At 32.5% G+C, this 22,861-nt stretch overlaps 1 protein-coding gene and 1 long non-coding RNA gene across 2 annotated transcripts in view; one reads left to right on the top strand and one right to left on the bottom strand.

The window, feature by feature from the left end:
- The window catches only part of LOC127706867 (uncharacterized), a 22,569-nt gene extending 9,333 nt beyond the window's left edge, over nt 1-13,236 (top strand). The window contains exons 4-8 of the mRNA XM_052211593.1: nt 1,206-1,413; nt 2,308-2,531; nt 4,288-4,477; nt 8,327-8,515; nt 9,830-13,236. Of these exons, the coding sequence (XP_052067553.1) occupies nt 1,206-1,413; nt 2,308-2,531; nt 4,288-4,477; nt 8,327-8,515; nt 9,830-10,152 (1,134 nt within the window). The 3' untranslated portion in view covers nt 10,153-13,236. The remainder of the gene's footprint in view (nt 1-1,205; nt 1,414-2,307; nt 2,532-4,287; nt 4,478-8,326; nt 8,516-9,829) is intronic.
- LOC127706871 (uncharacterized) lies at nt 9,144-22,861 on the bottom strand. Its single transcript, XR_007984600.1, has 2 exons — nt 22,636-22,861; nt 9,144-10,348 (listed from the first exon to the last, which is right to left on the bottom strand). It is a non-coding gene; the product is annotated as an uncharacterized LOC127706871 (long non-coding RNA).

Here is a 22,861-nt window from a genome sequence, read left to right as displayed (position 1 = left end):
TTCAAACTTGATCTATAACTTGTCATGATAAAACTATATACCAAATATCAAATCAACATCTTCAAGAACGAAGAAACAAAGTGTGGAAAGCTGATTTGCCGGACTGACGGATGGACAGACGGACAGATGGACAGATGGATAGACGGACGGATTGCAAACCTAAAGTCCCCTTCGACTTCGTCGATAGGGGACTAATTAAGGGCATTTATTGGCAGCCAGTTAGGTTTCATGATGTTGTCTTTGAAAACATTTATAATCTACAGGAGGAAATTAAAACCTCCCATGGGCTAAGCATAAGACCATCGAATCCAATGTGTTCCTCACTGAAGAAAACATTTCAGTCGGGTCGTCCGCAGACGACTGTCTCATCAGCCCTCCTTCGTTCCCCGTTTAAGAAATGTTCTTCCTTCAACTGTTTGGTTTCTGTTTCGAGAGTATTCAATAAAAAGTGTAGAAAAAAGGCATTATCTTCTCGCATGTGTACATTTGAAAGTGTATTTCTGGCCGGGTTTGAAGAAGCCGGCTGATAGTATGGTGATGTTGGGACGGCTAGTGGTTGTGCGTACCTAACTACACAGACAGTTTGCACATATACGTTGAAGTTATAAACATGTGATTATGCAATTGTTTGAAGATTTATTATTTCACATTTATTCAGACTTAAGAACTCATCTTATTATATATTTAAAAAAAAAATTCACTTCATCTGTTCATGTAATTGTAAATATTCTACATTGATTAATCACACATTTTGCAACCCGGCCAATTCAGACTTTGACCCATTTTATTTTTGTAACTTAACATATGTTTGCAGTTCACACATTTCACATATAACATGTAGCAATAGAACAGAAAGGATATGGGGCATCTTCTCATGACACAAAATCAATACATGCACAGCGAAAATCACAAAACGCAGATGAATAGCCTTGCATTGCTGGTCTTCATCTCAAAGTCATAATTATGTCTTTGCAGGTCTTAATTACAGAAACTGTTCACTAAGTTAAAAATACAATAATACGAAGCGTTGCAGGTGAATACTATTATTTATTTTGCTGGGTTCCTCTCTGACTGATGTATAATCAATACACGTCTTGTAAATCCACCCATTCTACAAGAATAATGGTCAAATTAATCGTAAATTACTTTTCAACTTGTTAATCGTGATAGTCGTTCAGTACAAAAGACATAATTTATTTCCACAGACTCTAGATTGTGATTCTAATCCTGCATGGACAGGTCATTTTCCCACCAGAGCCATATTTCTGCGGTATGTTCGTTATGTTTTGAATACCACAACAGACATTAATAATATCAGTACCAGATTTGACAAGATGATGACTAATATCACATTTCAGCCCTGCTGGTCATGCTATAAAACGCCTACATTTTATGGAATACCAAAAAAGAGGCGTAAGTATGGTAGAAAAATGTAGTTCTTAGTCAAAATGAATGCCTTATTATTTTTAAATCGTCGAAATGTTATTTTTCTAGATTTATTTAGGAACTTTGTGTCCTAATGTTCTGATTAGTCTGTTGAAGACGAAACTCTCATCTTGCGTACAACATTTTTATCCTCGATAAGTTTTTGTTGGATAGTTATCTCATACCAGCTGGTATGATAGAGTCATGATTTAGTCATAAGTTTTTGCTCTCAGGATTGCGAAAATTATTCATAAACAAACGATAAGCTTATATTCTTGGATGATTTTTTTTTAGTTCATTTATATGTTTTTAAGTTTAGTTTGACGTCCATTATCACTAAACTAGAACACATTTTTGTTTAGGGGCCAGCTGAAGTACGACTCCGGGTACGGGATTTTGTCGCTGAGTTGAAGACCCATTGGTGGCCTTCGGCTGTTTTCTGCTCTTTGATCGGATTGTAGTCTCTTTGACACATTCCCCGTTTCCATTCTCAATTTTATTTTATTATAACATTTATGTATGTCACATGTCTTTTACATAATAGTTTCGGTAGAAAAAAAGGCATAAGTAAAGTAAAAACGAATTATTTTTAATGTTTTGGGTCCTACGTGGTTTTTTTTTGGGAGGGATTTATCATTTTCACAAATGCTTAAAGTCAACAACATGAAACCCAGTGACTTAAATACCAAAAAAAAATAGCTTAATGGTCATGCTTTAGTTATGTGTCACATGGTGCAGTTATTCAAAAACAATTGTCATGGTTTAAAGTAAACTGTTCATTTATCTTGAAACATGTAACTGGTGTTTTTTAATGTTAATACTAGACTAGATAATAACTATTTCAGTAAAGAAAGTACTTACAATTACATGTATTTATTGTAGTAACAGATTATTGTGGACGTGAAGTTTGTCTCGGCGATAGAGATGTAGAATATTTATACAAGTTTCCAAACTATAACAATTATGGAGGGTGTCCACCATGTCGGTCTATAACTTTTGATGTCAAGGATTCCGCTCAAATATGTTTTGAATCACATCCGTACATGTTTACTTGGGGAACAGATATATGTCATGTCAAAGTGAAAATTGATAACAACTCTGTATTGGTATGAAATTTATATACAATTAAGACATTGCTTTACATTTGAATGTTATTGTAGATGAAAATTATGAATATCAATCGGTGTGTGTGGGATATACTTAACAACGACAAAACTACATGTATACGTGTACGACTGAAAACCCAGAGCAAAACATCCAGAGGCCAACAATGAAAAGGTTTTTAAAAAAAAAATTCTTTGTAAGGCAACTTGTCAATTAGCAGAAAGAAAATAGTCTTACAAGTAGTTTTTGATTTTTTTTCTAGATGATATATGATTCAATGTGTTCATAAGATATTTATACATCAATACGAACATCAACGGCATCAACAGTAAGTGTGTGTTTACTTCCTCTTACGACAGCGGGTTTATGACTTTTGTGAACTTCACTTCCAAAGCCCGATTCTGATTTTAAGATAACCATTTATTAGGACTTACTTTCCTTGCTGGAACGTTAACTGGTGTAAATACTGGTTCGCTGCATTGCAGAGCAACGGTGAGAAGTAAACAAAAAGCTATGCGTTACTTTAATTCACAAACATTTCCAGCTTGATAATTGAGTTTAATTACAAGTTGATTGGAAGACAAAATACCATTAATAATATTTATATTTATATCAGCCAAAAAGTATTATTAAATCAACGGGGATTAAAAACCGGCAACCGTTTAATCATCGTTAAGCTTCATGCCAAGAAAAAGGGGTTCGTTCTGCAATGCTTCCCTCTGAACTCCATATTGGAATTTTCCAGAAGTTTATGAATATCTATGAAATGTACGTAGAGTTTACATATAATGTCAAACAATTTAACAATACCGATCATCTTTTAATTGATCTATATTAATTTTTCCGTGGCAAACTATTGACAGTAGAAAATAGGTGGAAAAATAAACTAAGGCACCAATATAATCAATAAGTCCAAACGTTGACAATTATATAAGAAAAAAAAGCGCAGAGATGACTGACTGAGATGTCGAGAAAACACTTACAAATGTAGTCTACACAGATTAAATACTGTCCAGCTGTAACACAACGAGAAACCCGGAATGAACTCCTGAAGCTTTTTCTGTCTCACCAGTTTAGAGTTTTCAATAAACAAGCTTATTTAATCTTTATTTTACTTAAGGTGGTACCCAACACCTTGACTAATATTGATTTGGCTCGTTTAATTTTCATAAAATTTTGACAAAATGTTTATTTTGACCCTTTGGCAAAAATATAAAAATTTCAAAAATTTGAACCAACCACTTTATCAGAAAAATTTCATTGGTTATATAGCAGTTTGACAAACACTAATTTTGATCATTGAGAAGCTTAATATTTCCTTAACAATACAACGTGATTAAAACGTTTAGCTGATTTTTACAGAGTTATCTCCCTGTAGTGTTAGGTACCACCTTAATAACTTAGGGATGGAAGATACCAAAGGGAGAATTTTATATAAAAACCCCCAGCTATTTCAATGGTATTTCATGTCGGCAAAGAAGCACTGACCACTCTGCTGATGATATCCACAGTTTTAAATAAACAACGTGTTTTTTTCTTCTTCTCAAATGTATTTCGTAATGTTATCAGGAACGATATAGAAATAAGAAGATGTGGTATGATTGCAAATAAGGCAACTATCCACCGAAGTTCAAATTAAGTTGATGTAAGCAATTATAGGCTTCCTATCGACTGTCTATGCATTGATTTTGTCACCTCTGTTTGTTTGTACATCGTTGTATTCCTAAATGAAGCAAAACTCGTCTCAATTTCTTTTAGGTATTAAAAGACAGTTTGCAGAAAAAATGGTGTCTCCCTTGGAATATAAAACACAAAAGAGTTGAATTTACCTTTGGTAACGATTCTAGCTGGAGTTGTATAGGTACAACAAGATGCAATGTTGAAATTCGAATCATTCCTGAAAATAGAGATACATATGTATGTCCAATTCCAACACCTAAACCAAAAGGTAAGTTTTCATCATTTATGTTACGTACCTTTGATGACTATTTACACCACTGAGTCGATGCCACAGCTGGTGGATGTTTCGTCCCCGAGGGTATCACCAGCCCAGTAGTCAGCACTTCGGTGATGACATGAATAAAGAGATAACTGTATTGTATTTGAAGCTTTGCGGACGTCCATCGGTAGTTTTACTGTCGCAAATTTAGTTTACCTGGCGACGCATAGCGGAGACAGGTAAACGGGTATTTGCGACAGTAAAACTACCGATGGACGTCCGCAAAGCTTCAAATACAATACAGTTATCTCTATTCTAATGCAAAACAAGTACATAATTCAATTTCAATCATTATTTCAGTGTAAAGTTTTCATTAAAGAAAATTCCGCGAAAAGATGTTATCTTCTTTGTCCCCTAGACTAGGTGACGTCATAGGTATGCTTCCGGCGTCAAACGTAAACACCGGGCGTTTTCTGGCTTCTTGGCCGCTTCAGAATGTAATAAAATTTGATGAAAAGAAGATTTCTAGGTGCAACATGTGAGTTTTTTGCTTATTATTGTAGAAATTACATGTCAATACATTCCGCAATTCAAAATGTCGGCTTCCTTAGTTACAGACAAGGAGATAGAGATTACGCTAACTGTCATCCAATCAGAACCATTGATACAAAATAATTGCATTAGAATATCAATTATATGGTCATTTTTATAAATTAACTGTTGCAAAAGTATGAAATATTCGAAATATTTAGGATTTTCTTATCCCAGGCATAGATTACCTTAGCCGTATTTGGCACAACATTTTGGAATTTTGGATCCTCAATGCTCTTCAATTTCATACTTGTTTGGCTTTCTAACTATTTTGATCTAAGCGTCACTGATGAGTCGTATGTAGACGAAACGCGCGTCTGGCGTATCAAAATATATAAGCCTGGCACCTTTGATATCTATTATGCAACCGAAAGGAACAAAGGTCGACTCTATAAGCAATCTATAATTTTTGTTTAAATAAGAAAATATCAGCAGCAGAAAATTATTCAATATGATCAGAACGATTATTCTAGTAATGCAATTCGTTTGTAAATACAAAAAAAAAAGTTTGGTATGATTGCCAATGAGACAACATTTCACAAGAGACCAACTGGCACAGAAACCAAACAACTATAGGTCATCAATCGGCCTTCAACATTGAGCAAAACCCATACCGCATAGTCAGCTATAAAAGTCACCAAAAGGATAATTGTAAAACAACTAAAACGAGAAAACTAATTTATGTACAAGATATAATGAAGGCAAAACAAATATGTTACAGAGCATTCTTATATGACGTGCTTCTTTCGCTTTGTAAACAACACCGTGATAAAATTCTCGATATATCTATACTTAGCGCAGACTCAGAGATATACATAATAATGGATGTTACAATATGCCTCCTACGTAAATCCACATGTATCGGAACCTATTTGCAAACGCTATGCCGATTTTATTGTTTTAAAAATTGCAATTGAAAAAAAGACTACATAACTTTTATTCTTATTCGGATGCATAACAAAAAGAATTAATGCACAAAACCTCGGAGAAATCTACAAAATCAAAATAAAATAGAATTCCGCGAAAGTCCATTAATGCTTTTGGCGCATTTTAGTCATTTCAAAACATGACGTCCTACAAATGAAAACGCTAAAGCTGAAGGTTTTTCCGTTACGTGAACCTTCGAAATTCGTATAATATTACATTAAAATGGATTTTTGAGGTAGGTGTTGTTTTATTTTCCTATTCTATTGCATTATTCGCATATTTACTGATTTCAGCAAGTCAGCATGGCGGCTCCTTAGTTATGAAATGTCAACTTTGGATTTGCCGGTAGCTTACGAGAAAAACATGTAAATTAAACATGGCAAATGTTGGGTTTGAGAATTAAAAGAATTAAGCACATTTGTTCTAGCGGTTATTTACGAAATAATTCATGCAAGCTACAGATTTATTAGAATGTTTTAGCTTTATCTAACAGGGAGTAAAAAAGAACAGCCATACACACGGCATACCCACCCCGCCTCAGTTTTTTAATGACCTTATTTATCCTATTAGAATTGAAATAATTCATGGAAGCCATAGATATGTTGTAAATTTACACATGACCTGGGCCGTGATATTCGTTAATTTTATCCCTCGCTAACGCTCAGGAAAAAATTCGAATATTACGGCCCAGGCCATGTGTAAATTTCCAACAAAATTTTAATCTATGGCTTCCATGAATTATTTCTTAAACAACCACTGTATTACAGTCTCCTGACGTGGGACAGGCACACACAGAATGTGACAGTGTTAAACTCGCTTGAAGGCACCTCCCCTCCCCTAACCTAGGTCAGTGGTGTAACAGTACAACATAAGAACAAACTATAAAAATTAGTTGAAAAAGGCTTAACTCATCAGATAGATACAAATAGAAATACATCTAACTAAAACATAAAGTGGGGTACTCATATATCTACACTGCAGGAAGACACTAGGTACAGATGCGAGAGGACTCGCAGTTACTGACAGCTATATCAAAGCCATTAACGACTAATGAAAAAAAACATGCATGTTAGACTAAAATATCAATCAGTTCACATCCAACTTTCAATGGATTTAGTGTAAAGACGTCAAAACCAGTCAGAAAAAAACATGACATTGTGCAATGCCAATACAGATATCGACACATTGTAGAGCCATGAATCCTTGACTTAATAATTTATCAGTAGTACATAGATTACGATCATTGAAATCCAAAACGTTACAACAGACACGGGCAAAACGTACTAATTATGATGTTTAAACACCGTAAGATGGTGCCAAAGGCACATCACTGTCTCAAAAAAGGAAAATTAACTACATGGAACGAATTATGATTAATTTTGGATTAATACAATTTTATAAAAAAATGTATCTTAGATTTTTGTCAATATTTATATTTTCTAAAACCGAACGTAATTGAGGTACCCTCTTTAAACAAAGAATTTATTATTTTTGATATTATTATTACTAGTATTATTATCATCAGCATTATCATTGTCATTATTATTATTATTATTATTATTATTATTATAAGACTAATCACGGCTGCTTAATTCGTCTGGCGGCGTTATTGTACTCCTTACGTCACGCTGTTTAGAAGTCAAAGACGAGAATACAGTTTGGCGATCTTTTTTTTTTTTTTTTTTTTACGTAACTTGACAAATAAAATCCAACATAGTAATTTACGTAGAACATTCTGATTCTGTTGCATTTCACATATGCAATAACAGCTCAATATGCTCAATTTCAAAATATCAACCTGTACATTTGTGATCATCATAAGGTTAATAGTTAAATATTTCATTTCTATAATGTTAAGCAGTTGACATTATTTGAAAAAAAAATTGAAAGTCCCTTTACGAAATGTGCGAGTTGTGCAGTTCATAAATTAGTATTAATCTAAGGCAGCATTGTAAGAACTGCATTTTTTTTCATTAGTAGTAAACCTTATATTCAATGTATTCAGTTTTCGAGAATCTTTGCAGTGTTAATCGTGTCCTTCACATTGAACACCGATTGTGATGACACGATCCCATGTCATGTTGAATATCTTTTTTTCAATAACGAATATTGAAAAGACATTTTTGTTATGTCTTTCTGAAACTCATCTTAGATACCAAGCCTATAATTTGGTACGCCAGATGAATGCTTCTCTACATAAGACTAACTAGTGGCGTTCGAATTAAGACAGTGTAAATGCCAAATCAAAAAGAAAATTAACGAGTGGTACAAATGGTTATCTATTTCCCAATGAACATTTTTAGGTAGTATTTTCAAACGCTTTGTTACATTTTATTGCAGAATGGTCGTCATGGAACGAAGGCTTTGATGACACGGATTGGAACTCGCCATCTGATGATGATGACGATGATAGTGAAAACCAAACAGTAATCATTGCCCTAATAATTTCCTCTATTTTAATAATGATGTGTGGATGTTTTTGTAAATATAAGTGTAAAAGAACTAGTGAGGAGAGCGAACCAAGGCGTGGTAATTAAATTTAGTCAAATAGACATTTATATGGCTGGTTTAAGATTTATTCAAATTTTGTAATTTACGTTATTATGATGATGATGAAGACGACGACAATGACGATGACAAAGGCAATGATGACATCGACGATGATGATGGTGATGACGATAATCATAATAACGACGAGGAATTTGAGGATAATAATGATGACTACTATGATATTACTTATAATGATGATGACGACGATATTGACGATGATGACAATGACGACGATATTGACGATGCTGACAATAACGATGATTAATGCTTTTTTTTAAATACATATTATGTAGAATTAAGCAATGATTTGTGACGTTAGGCATTAAACAATGAGAAAACTCTTTCCTCATTGTCAGTTACAAAAAAAACCGACAAGAAAAAATTCAAACTAAAATATATGTACCAACGGCCTCGTGTATTAAAGAACAGCAAACGAAAAGCAAATATGACAGATAAAAGCCAACATTAAGAAGTGAATGACAGGTTTCTGATTTAGGGTATGCACATAAAGATCGTTGTGGGGTTAAACATGTTAATGAACTAGTATATTCGTTTTACTTATATAGAAGTGGTGTATATGCATTATTAAAAAAAAAAAAAAAAACAATATTATTTAAAACTTTTTTTGTAAATCTACATACCGTGTTGTTATACATTTTATAAGTCCACTTTTGATAACATTAGAGATAGCTTTACAATTGCTTACCAAGTGCAAAAGTGCATCACCCTTTACAACGAGATTTCTACACGATATTAGTACATGTCACTGTTCTGTCTCCACACTCCTATTGAATTATAATAGCAAATGTATCTTTTTAGTTTAGAGACAAACATTTTGAAACAGTTGCTACTCTCAAATACATGCTTTACATCAAGTATTTTTGCAGTAAAATTATTGCTATTAAAAATATTTTAGTAGAACTATATTTAAACTATTTACTTGGTTTAAACACACTTTATGAGCAATTATTAGCAAACCAGCAGTTCAGAATAAGGGAATCGATAGTGCATAGTTAAACAATCCATGTTTTATCTCCAATAGAAATATAGGTATGGTTTTTCCAAACAAGATTGTGTTTGTAGTGAAGTGTTCTCTCTCTAGAAAAGGTGATGCTCTTTTTTAATATAAGGTTATAGACTAAGCAAAAAAAAAAAAAAAAAATAACTACAAACGAAAAATTCTGATATAACTTTTTATATGGCACTTATAAACTTATATCCATCTCAATAGTTAAAAAAGTGGGAAACAATCAGTATATAATTCCTCGCCGATAAAGTTTCTTTTTATTGTAGTTATAAATATGCAATACATGCAGAACAATATATATCAAAGAAAGGCCGACCAACCGACAGGGTCTGAATCCAGCGACGAAGGTCCGGGTAATTCAGAAATCATCAGAGACGTTCGTCATATTCCCGACATACAAACATGGGCCGCATCATTTGCAAATGACAATTCAGAAACAATGCGTGACCAGCAATTACAGGAAACCACACAAGATAACTCTGACTTAGACTCACACCCACTAGCATCATGGTCAGAAAACATTGAAGATCACGAAAGAGATCCTCCTCCTTCATATGATGAGGTCTGCAGATATTACCAGCCTTCTTGAAGTTTTGTTTACTAGCTATGCATCCATCGTATGAGGTGATCTCAGCCTTTCTTCCGTTTTGTTTACCACCTTTCCCTCGTATAAGGAGGTCTGTAGATATAACCAGTCTTCTTTTCTGAGGTTTTGTTTACTTGATTTGCCTCCTTCATATGAGGTTGTCTGCAGATATTACTATTCTTCCTAACAATTTGATTCACTGTAATGTAAAATTAAAGAAATGTTATACAATAGAATGCAACAGTTTAAATAGTTATGACAATGCTGATATTCAAGAGAAAAAGATGAAGACGAAACAGTACCGAGTCTTGAAGTGTCCATACAATTTACATGTTTATCCGGATTACAATTGATTTTGTGGACAATTTAAGTAACTTTCACGACATCCGATATCCTGAAAAGACGAAAAGAAGAAACAGCACTGGGACATAACATGTGTAAGCCCTTACATTCAACATGTTTAATGTAAAGGTGTATTTTGTTGGTTATTCTAACATGACGTTCTTCAAACGCTTTGAGTACACACCTGTGGTAAAATACGAATATATTGTTTGTGCTGTTCCGATCGTACTCCCAGTTGGAAAGCAGGTCACGGTTTGACCCCAAGTCTATCAGCAACAATAGAGGTCACGTAACCGTGAAAATTCAGTAAAACTACGGATGAGACAAACCTCATTTTTACTCACCAAAATACAAATGTCATAGTAAAAACTTATTGATGAAAATAATCTTGAATATTCATAGTTTTATCTCGTCAAAACTTACACACCAACTCAAAGCCCTTTATTCTTTATTTTATCTTCAAACTTGATGTTTGTGTGAAAATTGTCAAGTGTCATGATCGAAAAATCTAAATATTTTCGAGGAAACTAAAAATGATGGGCTGAATTTAAATTTAATAAAGCATTTCATTAAGACAAACGCTCGATATGAATATCTAGGCAAGAGAATTTTGGATACGCAAACGTCAAGTTATTTCCAACACGAAGCGGTAGTTTTTTTACCGATTTGTGCAAGTGGTTAATATCTCCCCTTGATATCACCAGTCAAAAATGAAAACCCAGCAAAAATAAAATACAAAGGCTTTTATTTTACAAAAATCAAGAAGAAAATAAACGAAACTCGATTTACAACTATGTTATTATAATATTAAGAAGAGATACTTCCCTACTTTTCAGAGAAGGATTAGATGTAAAAATAAAAAGAGAAAAAAAAAGTAAAAATTAAAAACTGTCACCAATCATGTACATGCTGTAGAAACCTAACGTTAGCTATATTGATATAAATTAGCTCTGGCTAATGAAATTAAATTAGTAATTTTTATAATGGTATATGCCTTATGGGATCACTCCTAGTAGAATTTTTTTTAAACACTTCTAATAATTATTAATGCAATAAAACATATTTTATACAACTTGAATAATCTTTCTGAAAATGAAAATAATAAATAGTACATGTAGTAGAGTACGGGACCACGGGTCACAATAAGTTACTTCAAAGTAAAAGAGCCTTTAAACTCAAGCCTATGTTTCTTAGTTGAACAGTACTGTACTGCCTAGAAAATATCCTACAGAAAAAGGATAATTTTACCAAAAATATTGACAGAAATTCTGTAAAAAAAAAATGCTTAATAAAAGTGAAAATGACATAATTTTGAGTTTTAAAATCATTATTATCGTAAAATTCAACTATTAGAGTAGCTAGCACAGTAGCCCATGTCTAATTTCTCAGGGTATTTTATAGATTGTGAAAGTAAACTTTTGAAAAAAGGGGCTTCTTTTTCACAGGTTGCTGTATCAGCAGCTTTACATAATTATAAACAAAATATTGTATATTTTACCTGAATAATTGGATATTTATATCACAAATGAAAGTTGGTGGGACAAATCGTGTGCATTTTACTTAATGAGCAATCGTTATGGATTATTAAATTTGACAAGAATTTGCCATTTGAATAAATTCAATTTTGTAAGAACACATCTCTATGAATTAACTTCTTGTTTGACTTGATAAGCTAGTTTTTGCTCTTATTAATGTAGCTTACTTAGTAAAGAGATAATTAAATAAGCAAGGTTTTGAACTTATAAAATATAAATATAATTAACTGACCGTCATTTCCTTTTTCATATGTTTTTTCCTCCAGAAATTTTCTTTCCAATGCACTTTCTATTGCTATTTTTTGTGCTTTTGTCCATCCATAGGCTATCATGAATTTAAGATGACTGGAAAAAATCATTTATTGTTTTAAAATATTAGTTTTTGGTGTCGAAGGAATCCTGCAAAAGTAAATGTATGCAAATATTACATGTCTAATGGAAACATTAAAGTCTTGTCCTTTGAACTTAAACAATCTCTTTTAGACTTGCATTTTAATCACTCTTATTCATTTAGCATTTTCATTATTACATGTGATCTAAAACATAATTATGATATTAACTTAGCACTCAGAAACTGCTCTGAAATACTTTTAATATGCATAGTTATATATTTTTTTAAATAGAAGAAGAAAAATATGAGATCGAATCTTTCTCCATGTTATTCATTCGCAAGTTCATGATTATTAACCATTTTTAAAAATAATTATCAATTGGTTTAACGTTAGGCTTATTTTTATGATTTGATTCCATTCAGTAGAACTTGCAAAAAGTTGTTATATTATTTTAATAGTTTAGTTATACAAAGTCAGATTGCAAACCAATTTCCTTTTATTTCATATTATGAAGAATTTACATTGAGAACACTTTGATTATTATTTTTTTTCAAGTATTAGTACTGAAAGGGAATTCATTTTGACCCATTGTCTAGATCCAGTATTCATGCATATTTTGGCTAGCCCTAGTCTTTACGTAGTAGAAATTTATTTCTGTGTTGATAATAATTTTGGTTACAGCAAGAAAGATATTTACCAAAATATTAAAGTAACTCTAGATCTTGGAATAATATATTATGGCACAGAGTAACATTGACTAAAATATTAAAGCCCTATTTCAGTTCTGAAACTGTTTAAAAATGATAAAATGTGTTTACCTAACTGTTTTACATATGTCTGTAGCATCAAAATATATTTAGTAAAAAGATAATTAATTATTTTAATAATATTCACTTGTGAATAACTGCATAACATGCAAATATATATATAATAGTAGAAATAAGTTTGTTCGTGAAAAGTGTCAACAAAGGGACGTAACTCGTAAATTACTATCGGCACCGCTTCGTCAGAAATTTCGACATATCGAAGTGGCACATTTGCGTATTACAGCGTATTAAGTGGCACAAATTTGACACAGGCCAGTTCATAAAAATCCTCATCACATATTTTAAATTCAGCATAGGTTCCCCAGAAGGTAAGAAAGAATTTTCCACTTATATGTTGAAAAAAATTGACGCGACGAGTGACGACCTTGGATTTGAAGGCTTCGTATTCTAATTCAGTACGCTTAATCAAAACAATTTGTATGTTAGAACTTCTAGAAAGTATACACGGTTGGCTTTTATAACGTATAGCATGCTTTGAACTCATTTGATATGACTTTTTTGAGGAAACAGACTCGTTTCAGTTGAAGAAAAAAATGACAAAAAATGCCCAAATATGGTAGTCACATGACTTCAATTGTTGCTTTAAGAAATGGGGTCAAACCGGGGTCAGCTTTCCGACTGAAAATGTCGCTCGTGGTAAAATATTTAGCATAAAGGGCCAACCCGTGGTAAAATCAGTATAAATTCAAGCCTCCATGAATTATTTCTTAAGTATACTTTAAGTTGCAATCGCATTTTTGCATATTTGAATTGTGTAAGTATTTTGTGAAATAGATTAACAAAAGAGTATTTTAAGGTACAATTATGAAATTTAAGATTTTATAACAAATCTGGAAAATTATATAATACAGATTTATTATTCAAAATAACCTCTACAAGAAGTCAAATAATAAGGGAGACACTTTAAATGTAGACGGTTCCAACATGTGGAGCAGGATCTGCTCACCCTTCCGGAGTATTGTTTTGTTTTTGCAGGGTTCGTGTTGCACAGTCTTTAGTTGTGTGCGTAATGTTGTGTGGACTTTGTTTTCTTTTCTTTTTGTGCCATGGAATTGTCATTTTGTTTTCTATTGATGATCTTGAATATCCTTTCGGTATCTACTGCCTCTCCTTCACATATTTAACATACTTTTCTGTAATTCTACTAACACGTGAGTATGAATGTGTTGTGTACGAAAAGCGTTATCTCCATGTCTCTGCATTTTATGCATTTCTTGTTTAAGTGATTCATGATTGTTAGTCACGTAATATATATCTCATAAAAGCTACGATAAGTAAAGCCACACTGATATGTAGGAACCGAAGACAGATATGGAGAAATTTTAACTTAACAATAGCTTGATGACAAAGGGAGAAATTTTACACGTATATGTTTTTCATTGAAATAAAAATATATTCCCGAAAGAGTCAAAATCGACGTTTATCCTTATTTCGAAATAAATCGTAGAAATGCATGTCATCCCTGTGATGTTTAAATGGTTGCAAACTTAGTTTCCAATTTCTATATTGTTAGCATAGTGTAAAAATCCTAGATTTGAGAAACTTGATATTATTGAAATTCAGATCATTTAAAACTCGCGTACTCGTCACTGTCATGAGCATAGCGATATCACAGATCTATATATTAATTAGATTGGAGAGACAAAAAAATGTGATCCCGATCTATACAAAATAAGGAATAAATTAACACCGCTTAATAAAATAGACTAAGGGTAACTGTTCTCTGATTTATTGATATTCTAATCAATGTTAAAGAACAACGGATCTGATTTTCCGAAGAAAAGTGATTAATCATAAAATTAATCTTTGCTGAACGTCCAGTGGCAAATAATCCAATCATTTTCAGGATGAGAAAGAGTATTCGTGAAAGTAATAACAACTGCAAACAACTGAGAACATTTTTATTTATTTAAATACATTTTAAGTCTCATTCATACTAAAACACGAAGGGTTGACTGGGGAATACAAATATTATCACGTGGATTTAATTTTTGTTCGACATTACATAAATGTTAACGTTCTTTCTACCTTCAAGATCTAGCCAAAATACCACAATTTTCTCAAACCTGCTTCTAACCACAAAATAACAAATAAAAAAACAGAAAACGACGATCTATAATGTTACTGTTTGTTGTTTTAATATGTCACATGAACAACGTCATTTCAAAAGTCGATCTAAAAAAAATTGATTGATTGCTAATTTTGCTAATATTCCAGTGGCAAATATTTTATGTATACTCAAGTCGAGATCGGATTAATTTCGCATGATATAAACAATAAATCAACTGATAAAAAAAGAGAGGAACATTTGGATTTTTACTACAATAACTACAATAAGAATGTATGTTCGATATAAACAAAAATATTGCCTTGCAATTGGTCACATATGGGTCATTCGTGGATTTATTTCAAAGGGTCTTTTACTTGCAGAGAGTGTTACATGTTACCTACTAGAAATAAAGAATTTAATGGCCCCATACCGACAGAACGTGACTGGGTAATTATACATCCCGCTATGTCCCTAACCATCAAACGGGAGAAGTCCGAATGATCGCATTCCCATATTTATCAATGCAAATAGCACTTTCTACATTTTATGCGGTCACATCGCTCATCTGGACATATCATCAAGAATGATCAAACAACAAATTCAAAATCCAGAAAGTATAAGTATTTGAATACTTGAGTTAGTATAACAGATATCCTACCTGTGTATTTTTTTATGTACAAACCATATAATGGCCCAATTGAATTAAAACAAATAATGTTACCATCCAGTGGAGTAACAGAATTATAGCTGTCTTATGTGGAACTCTTATATTACGTTATGTTGTTTTATTATTACTTGATGATATGTTGTCTTTACATAATGATGTTTTGATATAACTCAATACGGCATAGTCATTACTTAATGATATTTCGATATTTCACGATATGGTTTCGTATTGACTTGATATAGTTGTATCATTACTTGATATGGTTTTCTCATTAATCAATGTGGCTTTGTCATTAGTCGATGTGGTTTCACCATTATTTAATGTGGTTGTTTCATTAGGCAATGTGGTTTTAACATTACTTAATGTGTATGTGACTTAACGTAATGTAGTTGTTTCATTACATGATGTGGTTTTGTTGTTTCGTAATGATGATTTGCCAATTCTTTATATGGTTTTAACATTAAGTAATGATCGTTTAAAATTTGACGATTTGACACTACATGATGTGTTTGTTTCAGTATTTGATGTGGTCCTTTCATTCTTTGATGTGGTTATCACATTACGTGGTGGAGGTAAAACCACGTGACCATTTCGGAAAAACTAGTTCTATATTTAAACCGATTTCACTATGTCGTTTGTTTTATGTCCTTTGAATGAGTTTCGCCATCCATTGAGTTCAAGTTCAAATTAAAGTTCGACTTGTTGTTCAGAGTTATTCGGTATGAAAAAGGGGAACGGCAGACAAAAATAAGAAAAAAGTTCTAAACATGTTTCAGTCTTTCGGCCATACGGGGGACATCCCTAAACAATTTGGTCCAGCCGTTTTTTTTCTTTCTTAGTTCTCAAATGGAAGCAGTATATATAATAATTCGTGAAAGATTCCACGGAATTCTCGTCTCGCCTGATATTGCTGCTGTCAGTGTAAAAGCGTAATTTTGACTACATTTATTTGTACATTTATCGGTAAATACAAAATTAAAAAAAGAAATTTTTTTTCTGTAGATGCTTTATCTTGATCTTGAAGAATAACTCCTTTACAAGTTTTATACTAATCAATTGAGTTTTTCAAATTTATCATACCAAAACAGTCTAATTCGGTAATATTAAATGCAAAAAAAAAACCTATATAGAAATAAGAAAATGTGGTATGATTGCCAATGAGACAACTCTCAACCAAATATTTACCACATGACATAAAAGTTTTAAACAATTATATTTGACTGTATAGTCTTCAACAATGAGCAAAACCCATACCACATAGTATGCTATAAAAGGTCCCGAAATGAAAAATGTAAAAACAATTTAAACGAGAAAAAACCTGACAATCTAAATGATGAAGACGCCGACGCCACTAACCACAACGAAATATAGGTTTGTTGTGTCTCACTGCCGCTACATTAATGTCCCAGGTTCAACACAAAAATCAAAAGACTTGTACTTTATTGTCGGCAATGAGACACTTTAAATCAACTCACACTAAAGTTACAGGGAAGTTGGGTGGGGGGGGGGGGGGGGGGGGGGGGATCGGAATACGCGACAAACATCAATTCTATAAAATATGAATTCTTTTATTTTTTTAGCGTGTATAATTATTTGAACATATACGAATATCAATCTGTTATTATTATAAATTGCATACTCTGATATATATCGCACTAATTGAAACAACAAACTTTTTGGAATATCTGTTTCACAAGTGACGACGGATATGTTCCAGTTTTCATACCACAACCCCGTCATCTTTTCCTCGAACGGGAACTACCAAATACAACCAAATCACTGGGTTTATACTTTCACGAATAACACGACGGCTACCACACGTTGAGCAGAATCTGCTTAACCTTCTGGAGCACGCGAGATCATCACCAATGGATTATTATTACCCAGTAATACCGATCTATTGATTTAAGCCTATTGGAACTTTTTTTTACATTATCCTATGTTGTGCTGTTACATTACAGTCCGAGTTTAGGTTAGGGTTTAGCGATCACATACATGTCAAACTCCACCACGTGCACTTTCTGTATATGCCTGCCCAAGACACTTGAAGAACCTGTGGTTCAATGGTTGTCATTGTTTCATGTGTGTCAAATTTGTTTTCCGTAGATTGTTTTGTTATAAATTTGAATTGTTTCACATTTTCACACGGTGGCCTTTGTAGCCTTTTTTACTATACGGTGCGTTGAAGGCTGTACGGTTGCCTATGATTGCTAACATCCATTACTGTGACATTTAAACTTTAGTAGATAGTAATCTCATTGGCAATCATTTCACATCCAACTTTATTTCAATTTCTATGTTGTGTTTTGTATACTGTATCTTTGTTTATGTTTTGTACAAATACCCCTCAGCCCTCTTTTCGGAAGCCCGAGCAAAAGCCCTTGATCTTCGATAGAAAAATTTAAATACCGTGACGAACTCATATTAGATAACTCCAATTTTAACTCGAAATCTTCATCTAAACGAAACTCATATTCGACTCTAACTCAAACTCTACCCCAAAAGGCTCCTCAAATTCAATTGTTTATGACATTATACATGTTATATTGGATAATTCATTTGGTGGATTTGTTTAAAATATATGTATTATATATATTTTATACCCATAGTGAAATAATATAAAGAAAATCAGACAAAAAGTATAAGCTAGTTTTCTCTACAGCTCTATTGAAATATGTCATTTCTTGAAATAATTTTTGATAATATATGTTTATAGTTGATTGAGTCCGACGCGCTTTTCTAGATTTACCTACATCAGGAACTCTCCAACCTAAAATAAAATTGAAAATCGAGGATGTATAAGTAATTGAATTCTTAAGGAACACTCCAACTAAAAAGGACTTTAAAAAAGCCCTGTTCACTCAAGTGCAACTTTGCGCGGTTCTTGAACTGTGTAATGGGGAGGGGAAGGGGAGTGCATGGGTGGTCTTTGTTACAGTGTTCCTGTTTAACGACAATTATTATCCCTGGTAATTATCCATTACATGTTTTATATACATATTTGAAATTCTTAATTACAAAAGATATGCATGCAATTTTATATTTCAAATTAATCAGTGCACCAAAGGACCTCACCCTCAATTCCCTTGGCCGTTTAGAAAAGGAAACTGGATGTTTAATGTAGAATATATATAATACTATAAATACGACAGTCACGTTATTCAGCATTTAACTAACTTGTAATCAAACTTTTGTGGAACAGGATAGAAACATATATAAGCCTCGATAAAAAAACATTTTGTATTTATATAACACCTTTCATTACTTTTTCTGCGTTGCTGTTTCCATTTAAGAGAAAGTGAACGTAGATAAGTATAGGGATGTGTACCTTCTGGACTCACCAAATTACTATTGATCTTATTACCTTGAAAATGTGCACCAGTGACGAAATCTCTCGGAAACCTCTCGTTCATATCAGTTTAAATATATTTATACTGCACTCGTTCTACTTGAGCAGTCAAAATGCGTTGACCGTATATTTCTATGTCATATACAGTCACTGACCTGATATCACTTTTCCTCATGAACATTTAAATAGAAATTGCCGAAATTATAATTAATTATTCATACGACCTATTCCACCTGTTCTTGTTTCCAATGTATACAACGACTCAAACTTATTTCTTTTGCAATTTTTAGAAAAAAATACATATTTCATTTGTTAATATTTTTGGTTTGCAAACTATAAATCATTATGTTTTATGTTTATTGTTGATATTTTAGTTCATTCTCAAACAAATTCCTTCACCATCGATTGCGGGTTTCAACAGGTAATGTACATTTCATTTGTGTTGTATATTTCTCCGCCTGCATGATATGAGGCCTTTTTATAAAAGGGGGAAGTTTCCCAATATTTAAATCAAATAATAACATTAACACATTAAACAACAATTGAAAATGGTTTTTTTTTAGATTGCAGTATAAAGACAATAATAGTGCATTGACTTGACATATCAACGATATAAGGATTCGGCCCGAAACGGGGAAAAAGCTCGGCAGAGCCTCGCATTTCCCCGTTTCTAAGCCTCATCCTTATATCGTTGATATGTCAAGTCAATGCACTATTATTGTCTATACATAATACTTGATCACACCCAAGTTTAAGAACTAAGTTGCGATGTAACTGCTTTTATTCCCATCTCATCGTTTGATCTCAATCAGTGAATATATCATGTTTCATGTATCAGAGGTTTCGAAAAAACTTTGCAATCAATGAACGTTCCTACATGTATATTTTATTTAAACAAAAATTAAGTGACAAAGTGACAAATTCAAATCCCCTCATCTGTAATCAAGAACTCCTTTTTTTTGTATATCAATTTGAAATCTTGCGGGTTCTAGCGTACGTAAAATACATACTAATACTGAATTGTCATATGAACATATGCCTTTGTTGTTTGTGACAAAGAATTCAACCACAATATAACATAGAAATAACATTTCAATTGATGATAAATGAACACATGAACAATTATAACACTTCTGCCCTCAGTTCTAAAACGAGCCAGTGACTTCGGATTTGACAACTTGTAATGTTTGACCCTGTGAGTGGAACAAATGTCGTATCAGGTATAAGTTTCATTTTAAGATAATTTACAATTATTTTTCCCGAATGTGATCTACCGAATTAGACTTATTACCGGGTTTGTACTAACATGAGCAACACGACGGGTGCCAAATGTGGAGTATGATCTGCTTTCCTTTCCGGAGCACCTCAGATCACCTCCAGTTTTTTGTGGGGTTCGTGTTGCTCAGTCTTTAGATTTTTTATGTTGTGTTTTGTGTCTGTTGGTCTTTTTCTTTTTTAGCCATGGCGTGAGTTTGAATGTGCCATTGGTATCTTTTGCCTCTTTTTTACAATTAAGTTAGGCTTAAAAATGATACCTGTGTTTCTGATAACATGCTGAAAAATAATAAAGGAGGTAGGTAGGCAAATAGTTATATATATATAGATTCTTACATTGATACCAGTGGATTATCGGATTTATCCAATCGAGATAGTTAAATTATCAATTTTAAAGTCCGAGCCTCGGCGAGGACTTTAAAATTTATAATTTAACTATCGAGATTGGATAAATCCGATAATCCACGAGTAACTATGTAAGAATCTGTTTCTCTAATGATTAAAAAATAAATTTTCCTTTTTTGCTAAACTAAAATCCCCTTCGAGTGCCTTCCACTTTCCATAAAGTTGTCAATTTCATTAACACCTGTTAGCATATTTTGATGCATCCAATCATCTTCTGAGATCACTGGCAACCACACGTTGATTAAATTTTTTTATACAATGGGTTCGGAAAGGGATAAATTTCCATAGAATTAGAGAAATTTTTTTTCAAGTTTTAGACTGGTTTATACAGAAGGGAACGTCTGACCTTAAGAGTGCTTGTTCAAACATGACAAAACAATTTCTATGGTAGGCACATAAATAAGGGAAGGTAGAGTTAGTGGAAACATGTATTTTCTTGTTAACAAAATACAAACGTATAAGGCATTATGGTGACCTCATCGTGAGATTTATAGTGCATATGTGAATTATCATAATAATGATATGATTTGTTTTTCTTAAAAATATGCCAAGTAAGGGTTTACCAAGATTTCGTAGATCATTGGACATGGACATATACAAATATTCCTGCCGGGTCATGTTGCACTGTGGACACATATTCATGTTTCTTCATTAATTAATGTTTAATGACCCGGAGCTTGACATATGAAATGATGAAAGTGCCTATTTATCAGAAAAATAGAAGGCCGTCAGTTCAACAAACTCTAAATGACTGCTTTGTTGTTGTGTTTGCTAAAGGTTAAGTCATTCATATACATGTATAAGAGCTTCACTACTATTAGCTGTTAAAATTTCAAAGCATGTGCGTTATTAAACAAACCGATTTTGACGGCGCTTTATATGATGATAAGGTCACTTCGTATTTCCGGCAATTTGGTTTTAGATTTGTGGCTGCATATGTAAATAATGATTAAAATGAAGGTAAAGAGAAGATAGGTAATCATGACATGTTTTGAATAGAAATAAACAAAAACAACAAAAAAAAACATAAAGAAAAGAAAAATGGGGAACATTTATAGGAATTTGTCAGTGACATTTGGTCATTGTCCCAAGCATATCCCTACTGCTGAGATTGATGCAAGACATAAAACGAAATTCAACAATGGCCACCCAGTTCTTTAACAAAAGAATGTATAAAACGTCCAATTCTATTAAATTTGGATTAGGTTAAAAATCAAGGCACTTATGTATTATACACGGCACTGACATGTACCACCATTCGTTATAGTGAAACATTTAAATTAACTGAGGCTTTAGATAATTATATTTGATTTGATTTGAATTGAGTAGGTTTTCATTGGTTTCTTTCTTTTCTTGTTACTTACTTGTTATTTTTCGCTTAAAAAAACAATCTTTGATTTAATAAAATAATCTGTAAATAAAAATCTGTAGAACATACCAAACAAATACGTGGGGCAACACAATAATGAAATCATATTAAAAAAAAAAAAAAAAACTAAAATCAAGTATACGGACAATTATTATATTAAGAAAGACTGTATACCACAGTTAACACGGAAAGCTTTAGTTATGGTAGTACGAACTTTTAATCTGGTAATTAGTATAGCTCAAAACAAAAGCTATATGTACTTTGTATGTATTCGTTTATATTTTAAATTATCGCAAAGGACACCATATTCTATTATTCCAATAACATTTACTTACCCTCTTCATTTCCAATATTTACTTAATGTGAATTCCGTGTGTATCTAATGAACTATTCCGTATGATAGCAGATTATTATAATAACTTATTCCCAGAAGTAATCGATCAGCGTATGACAAGATGTCATTATCCTGATTATGTTAGTGGAACACCACCATGCTTTTTTCACTCGTAAGTCAATATTTACTTCACATAATGATGTAAGAAAACGTTGTACATTTTATCA

Source organism: Mytilus californianus, unplaced genomic scaffold, assembly GCF_021869535.1.
Source record: "Mytilus californianus isolate M0D057914Y unplaced genomic scaffold, xbMytCali1.0.p SCAF_6, whole genome shotgun sequence".
NCBI lineage: Eukaryota > Metazoa > Mollusca > Bivalvia > Mytilida > Mytilidae > Mytilus > Mytilus californianus.
This window is presented reverse-complemented; position numbering and strand designations above follow the sequence as displayed.